General features: G+C 44.8%; 1 protein-coding gene across 4 annotated transcripts in view; it reads left to right on the top strand.

Annotated features, from left to right (window-relative positions):
• LOC106594732 (protein sidekick-1) overlaps positions 1-7,500 on the top strand; it is a 438,074-nt gene that overhangs the window by 345,222 nt on the left and 85,352 nt on the right. For all 4 annotated transcript variants that reach the window (XM_045713026.1, XM_045713029.1, XM_045713028.1 and 1 more), the window contains 2 exons: positions 1,939-2,173; positions 6,303-6,418. In XM_045713026.1, coding sequence (XP_045568982.1) covers positions 1,939-2,173; positions 6,303-6,418 — 351 coding nt within the window. The remainder of the gene's footprint in view (positions 1-1,938; positions 2,174-6,302; positions 6,419-7,500) is intronic.

Genomic DNA, 7,500 nt, shown 5'->3' with positions numbered 1-7,500 from the left:
GTTAGGGCTAACTGGGCTAACTGGCTAGCTACTAATTCTGTTAGAGCTAACTGGTTAGCTGTACTAGTACTGGCTAGCTACTAATTCTGTTAGAGCTAACTGGTTAGCTACTAGTACTGTTAGGGCTAACTGGCTAGCTACTAATTCTGTTAGAGCTAACTGGTTAGCTACTAGTACTGTTAGGGCTAACTGGCTAGCTACTAATTCTGTTAGAGCTAACTGGTTAGCTACTAGTACTGTTAGGGCTAACTGGCTAGCTACTAATTCTGTTAGAGCTAACTGGCTAGCTACTAGTACTGTTAGGGCTAACTGGCTAGCTACTAATTCTGTTAGAGCTAACTGGCTAGCTACTAATTCTGTTAGAGCTAACTGGTTAGCTACTAGTACTGTTAGGGCTAAGTGGCTAGCTACTAATTCTGTTAGAGCTAACTGGTTAGCTACTAGTACTGTTAGGGCTAACTGGCTAGCTACTAATTCTGTTAGAGCTAACTGGTTAGCTACTAGTACTGTTAGGGCTAACTGGCTAGCTACTAATTCTGTTAGAGCTAACTGGTTAGCTACTAGTACTGTTAGGGCTAACTGGCTAGCTACTAATACTGTTAGGGCTAACTGGCTAGCTACTAATACTGTTAGGGCTAACTGGCTAGCTACTAATACTGTTAGGGCTAACTGGCTAGCTACTAATGCTGTTAGGGCTAACTGGTTAGCTACTAGTATTGTTAGAGCTAACTGGCTAGCTACTAATACTGTTAGGGCTAACTGGCTAGCTACTAGTACTGTTAGGGCTAACTGGCTAGACTACTAGTACTGTTAGGGCTAACTGGCTAGATACTAATTCTGTTAGAGCTAACTGGTTAGCTACTAATACTGTTAGGGCTAACTGGCTAGCTACTAATACTGTTAGGGCTAACTGGCTAGCTACTAATACTGTTAGGGCTAACTGGTTAGCTACTAGTATAGTTAGGGCTAACTGGCTAGCTACTAATACTGTTAGGGCTAACTGGCTAGCTACTAATACTGTTAGGGCTAAGGAATTGAGATCTATCTTTCATAATATTCGTTTTAGGTCATTTTTTCTTGTTAAACTATCTGTTTATCTACATTATTACGATTCACATATAGCTAGCTGATTGTTGGAAGACGGTTCATTTTATGGGTACTGTAAGTCAATAGGGCTAACTGGCTAGTCACCAAGAATTGGTAGCTACCCACGAAAAATGTACCTTCCATGACATTAGTTTGAGGTAAATTTAGCCTGTTTAACTAGCTGGCTAGCTAGAGCATCACAATTCACACATCTAGCTGATAATTATGAAGTAAAACGTTTGCTTTGTGTATATCTGGAAGGAAGGTTCAGTGACTGGGGAGGTGCAGCGTGAGGTAATACTGTAGGAGGAGTGTAATGTTTTATGAGTTCTCCACACTCTCGTCCTACGACGAGAACGTGGTCGGAGAATGAGAACGTGGTCGGAGAATGAACGTGGTCGGAGAACGTGGTGTGGAGTGCGACAGTATTCATATTGAGAAACACCCAATCTCTCCAAAAGTAACGTTGTTAAGTTATGATGTTTTCACATCTCAAATTTGACTTTGCATTGACATGTTTTCTCTACTTCTCTCTGCCTCTCTCTCTGTCTCTACATATCTCTCTGTCTCTACATATCTCTCTGTCTCTACATATCTCTCTGTCTCTATACCTATCTCTGTCTCTACATATCTCTCTCTCTCTCTACCTCTCTCTTTCCACCTCTCTCTCTCTACCTCCCTCTCTCTGTCTCTCTCTCTACTCTCTCTGTTCTCCACCTCTCTCTCTCTACCTCTCTCTCTGTCTCTCTCTACCTCTCTCTCTCTCCCTCTCCTCTACCTCTCTCTCTACCTCTCTCTCCTTCCCTCTCTCTCTACCTCTCTCTCCTTCCCTCTCTCTATCTCTCCCTCCAGCCGTTACCGGTATCTGAGTATAATGGAAGTCCAGAGACGGTGGGTTACCGGGTGTGTGTCCGGCGGGCAAATGGCCGGGGAGAGGAGAGGCTGGAGGAGGTTAGTGGTCAGCAAAGCGAGACGATGCTGGAGGGCCTGGCTGAATGGACGGAGTACCAGTTGAAGATACAAGCCTTTAACTCTATAGGCGCTGGACCATGGAGTACCACACTGACCACACACACCAAGGAGTCAGGTACACACACACACTAACACACTCAGACATACCGTGACACAAACCTACATTCACATGAGGGTTACTTTAGCAGGTGCCTCAGAAGAGTTGTCATGTCAATCAAAGAAAAGAGACTCACCCCTTCTAGAGACTCTCTCCTTCTAGAGACTCTCTCCTTCTAGAGACTCTCTCCTTTTAGAGACTCTCTCCTTCTAGAGACTCTCTCCTTCTAGAGACTCTCTCCTTCTAGAGACTCTCTCCTTCTAGAGACTCTCCTTCTAGAGACTCTCTCCTTCCAGAGACTCTCCTTCTAGAGACTCTCTCCTTCTAGAGACTCTCCTTCTAGAGACTCTCTCCTTCCAGAGACTCTCCTTCTAGAGACTCTCTCCTTCTAGAGACTCTCTCCTTCTAGAGACTCTCTCCTTCCAGAGACTCTCCTTTTAGAGACTCTCTCCTTTTAGAGACTCTCCTTTTAGAGACTCTCTCCTTTTAGAGACTCTCCATTTAGAGACTCTCTCCTTCTAGAGACTCTCCTTCTAGAGACTCTCTCCTTTTAGAGACTCTCTCCTTTTAGAGACTCTCTCCTTTTAGAGACTCTCTCCTTTTAGAGACTCTCCTTCTAGAGACTCTCCTTTTAGAGACTCTCCTTTTAGAGACTCTCCTTTTAGAGACTCTCTCCTTTTAGAGACTCTCCTTTTAGAGACTCTCTCCTTGTAGAGACTCTCTCCTTTTAGAGACTCTCCTTCTAGAGACTCTCCTTCCAGAGACTCTCCTTCTAGAGACTCTCTCCTTTTAGAGACTCTCTCCTTCTAGAGACTCTCTCCTTCTAGAGACTCTCCTTCCAGAGACTCTCCTTTTAGAGACTCTCTCCTTCTAGAGACTCTCCTTTTAGAGACTCTCTCCTTCTAGAGACTCTCCTTTTAGAGACTCTCTCCTTTTAGAGACTCTCTCCTTTTAGAGACTCTCTCTCCTTTTAGAGACTCTCCTTTTAGAGACTCTCTCCTTCTAGAGACTCTATCCTTTTAGAGACTCTCTCCTTTTAGAGACTCTCTCCTTCTAGAGATTCTCCTTCCAGAGATTCTCCTTTTAGAGACTCTCTCCTTCTAGAGACTCTCTCCTTTTAGAGACTCTCCTTCTAGACTCTCCTTCTAGAGACTCCTTCTAGAGACTCCTTCTAGAGACTCCTTCTAGAGACTCTCTCCTTTTAGAGACTCTCTCCTTCTAGAGACTCTCTCCTTTTAGAGACTCTTAGAGACTCTCTCCTTTTAGAGACTCTCTCCTTCTAGAGACTCTCTCCTTCTAGAGACTCTCTCCTTCTAGAGACTCTCCTTCTAGAGACTCTCCTTCTAGAGACTCTCCTTCTAGAGACTCCTTCTAGAGACTCTCCTTCTAGAGACTCTCTCCTTCTAGAGACGCTCTCCTTCTAGAGACGCTCTCCTTCTAGAGACGCTCTCCTTCTAGAGACGCTTTCCTTTTAGAGACTCTCTTCTTTTAGAGTCTCTCCTTCTAGAGACTCTCTCCTTTTAGAGACTCTCTCCTTTTAGAGGCTCTCTCCTTTTAGAGACTCCCTCCTTCTAGAGACTCTCTCCTTCTAGAGACTCTCTCCTTCTAGAGACTCTCTCCTTCTAGAGACTCTCTCCTTCTAGAGACTCTCCTTCTAGAGACTCTCTCCTTTTAGAGACTCTCTCCTTCTAGAGACTCTCTCCTTTTAGAGACTCTCTCCTTTTAGAGACTCTCTCCTTCTAGAGACTCTCCTTTTAGAGACTCTCTCCTTTTAGAGGCTCTCTCCTTTTAGAGGCTCTCCTTCTAGAGACTCTCCTTCTAGAGACTCTCCTTCTAGAGACTCTCTCCTTCTAGAGACTCTCTCCTTTTAGAGACTCTCTCCTTTTAGAGACTCTCTCCTTTTAGAGACTCTCTCCTTCTAGAGACTCTCCTTCTAGAGACTCTCTCCTTTTAGAGACTCTCTCCTTTTAGAGACTCTCTCCTTTTAGAGACTCTCTCCTTTTAGAGACTCTCCCATTTTAGAGACTCTCTCATTTTAGAGACTCTCTCATTTTAGAGACTCTCTCCTTCTAGAGCCTCTCCTTTTAGAGACTCTCCTTTTAGAGACTCTCCTTTTAGAGACTCTCTCCTTTTAGAGACTCTCCTTCTAGAGACTCTCCTTCCAGAGACTCTCCTTCTAGAGACTCTCTCCTTCTAGAGACTCTCTCCTTCTAGAGACTCTCTCCTTCTAGAGACTCTCCTTCCAGAGACTCTCCTTTTAGAGACTCTCTCCTTCTAGAGACTCTCCTTTTAGAGACTCTCTCCTTCTAGAGACTCTCCTTTTAGAGACTCTCTCCTTTTAGAGACTCTCTCCTTTTAGAGACTCTCTCTCCTTTTAGAGACTCTCCTTTTAGAGACTCTCTCCTTCTAGAGACTCTATCCTTTTAGAGACTCTCTCCTTTTAGAGACTCTCTCCTTCTAGAGATTCTCCTTCCAGAGATTCTCCTTTTAGAGACTCTCTCCTTCTAGAGACTCTCTCCTTTTAGAGACTCTCCTTCTAGACTCTCCTTCTAGAGACTCCTTCTAGAGACTCCTTCTAGAGACTCCTTCTAGAGACTCTCTCCTTTTAGAGACTCTCTCCTTCTAGAGACTCTCTCCTTTTAGAGACTCTTAGAGACTCTCTCCTTCTAGAGACTCTCTCCTTCTAGAGACTCTCTCCTTCTAGAGACTCTCTCCTTCTAGAGACTCTCCTTCTAGAGACTCTCCTTCTAGAGACTCTCCTTCTAGAGACTCTCCTTCTAGAGACTCTCCTTCTAGAGACTCCTTCTAGAGACTCTCCTTCTAGAGACGCTCTCCTTCTAGAGACGCTTTCCTTTTAGAGACTCTCTTCTTTTAGAGTCTCTCCTTCTAGAGACTCTCTCCTTTTAGAGACTCTCTCCTTCTAGAGACTCTCTCCTTCTAGAGACTCTCTCCTTCTAGAGACTCTCTCCTTCTAGAGACTCTCCTTCTAGAGACTCTCTCCTTTTAGAGACTCTCTCCTTCTAGAGACTCTCTCCTTTTAGAGACTCTCTCCTTTTAGAGTCTCTCCTTCTAGAGACTCTCTCCTTTTAGAGACTCTCTCCTTTTAGAGACTCTCTCCTTTTAGAGACTCTCTCCTTCTAGAGACTCTCTCCTTCTAGAGACTCTCTCCTTTTAGAGACTCTCTCCTTTTAGAGTCTCTCCTTCTAGAGACTCTCTCCTTTTAGAGACTCTCTCCTTCTAGAGACTCTCTCCTTCTAGAGACTCTCTCCTTTTAGAGGCTCTCTCCTTTTAGAGACTCTCCTTCTAGAGACTCTCCTTCTAGAGACTCTCCTTCTAGAGACTCTCCTTCTAGAGACTCTCTCCTTCTAGAGACTCTCTCCTTCTAGAGACTCTCCTTCTAGAGACTCTCTCCTTTTAGAGACTCTCTCCTTTTAGAGACTCTCTCCTTTTAGAGACTCTCCCATTTTAGAGACTCTCTCATTTTAGAGACTCTCTCATTTTAGAGACTCTCTCCTTCTAGAGACTCTCCTTCGTGAGACTCTCATTTTAGAGACTCTCTCCTTTTAGAGACTCTCTCCTTTTAGAGGCTCTCTCCTTTTAGAGACGCTCTCCTTGTAGAGACTCTCTCCTTCTAGAGACTCTCTCCTTCTAGAGACTCTCCTTCTAGAGACTCTCTCCTTTTAGAGACTCTCTCCTTTTAGAGACTCTCTCCTTCCAGAGACTCTCCTTCTAGAGACTCTCTCCTTCTAGAGACTCTCTCCTTTTAGAGACTCTCTCCTTCTAGAGACTCTCTCCTTCTAGAGACTCTCCTTTTCCTCTCTAGTATTTAGGTGTTTATTTGAAGAAAGAGAAACAGAGAAAGATCTGTCTGTCAGAAACTGAAATAGAGAGATGCAGAAAAGTGTTCCCCATTAGTTACCTCTCTCTCTCACACACACACACACACACACACACACACACACACACACACACACACACACACACACACACACACACACATATAAAGTAGGAGGGTTAGAGAGCAGTTGAGATATAGGGAGATTCACAGAGATTCACAGAGTTAAATACGTGTGTGTGTGTGTGTGTGTGTGTGTGTGTGTGTGTGTGTGTGTGTGTGTGTGTGTGTGTGTGTGTGTGTGTGTTACAGTGCCGTCTGGCAGTCCAGTGAATGTGAGTGCAGAGGCGGTGAGTTCTACCAGGATTTTGGTCACATGGTCTCCTGTTCCCGAGATGCAGAGAAACGGACCAATCCTAGGTTACAAGGTACACACGCACGCACACACACACACACACACACACACACACACACACACACACACACACACACACAAGCGCGCATACACACAATCTTTGGTTACACAATATATGCCACAGCACCACAGAGAACTACCCTGTCCCATCATACCAGAAGATACACAGAGAACTACCCTGTCCCACCATACCAGAAGATACACAGAGAACTACCCTGTCCCACCATACCAGAAGATAAACAGAGAACTACCCTGTCCCATCATACCAGAAGATACACAGAGAACTACCCTGTCCCATCATATCAGAAGACAGACAGAGAACTACCCTGTCACACCATACCAGAAGATACACAGAGAACTACCCTGTCCCATCATATCAGAAGACAGACAGAGAACTACCCTGTCACACCATACCAGAAGATACACAGAGAACTACCCTGTCCCATCATACATGAAGACAGACAGAGAACTACCCTGTCCCATCATACATGAAGACAGACAGAGAACTACCCTGTCACACCATACCAGAAGACAGACAGAGAACTACCCTGTCCCATCATACAAGAAGACAGACAGAGAACTACCCTGTCCCACCATAAGAAGACAGAGAACTACCCTGTCCCATCATACCAGAAGACAGACAGAGAACTACCCTGTCACACCATAGGAAACAGAGAACTACCCTGTCCCATCATACCATAAGATACACAGAGAACTACCCTGTCACATCATACCAGAAGACAGACAGAGAACTACCCTGTCACATCATACCAGAAGATACACAGAGAACTACCCTGTCACATCATACCAGAAGACAGACAGAGAACTACCCTGTCACATCATACCAGAAGACAGACAGACAGAACTACCCTGTCACATCATACCAGAAGACAGACAGAGAACTACCTTGTCACACCATACCAGAAGACAGACAGAGAACAACCCTGTCCCACCATACCAGAAGACAGACAGAGAACTACCCTGTACCACCATACCAGAAGATACACAGAGAACTACCCTGTCCCATCATACCAGAAGACACACAGAGAACTACCCTGTCCCATCATACCAGAAGATACACAGAGAACGACCCTG

The sequence above is a fragment of the Salmo salar genome, chromosome ssa02 (assembly GCF_905237065.1).
Source record: "Salmo salar chromosome ssa02, Ssal_v3.1, whole genome shotgun sequence".
In the NCBI taxonomy this organism is placed as follows: domain Eukaryota; kingdom Metazoa; phylum Chordata; class Actinopteri; order Salmoniformes; family Salmonidae; genus Salmo; species Salmo salar.
Note: the sequence above shows the minus strand (reverse complement) of the source record. Positions and strands in the feature narration are given on the sequence as shown.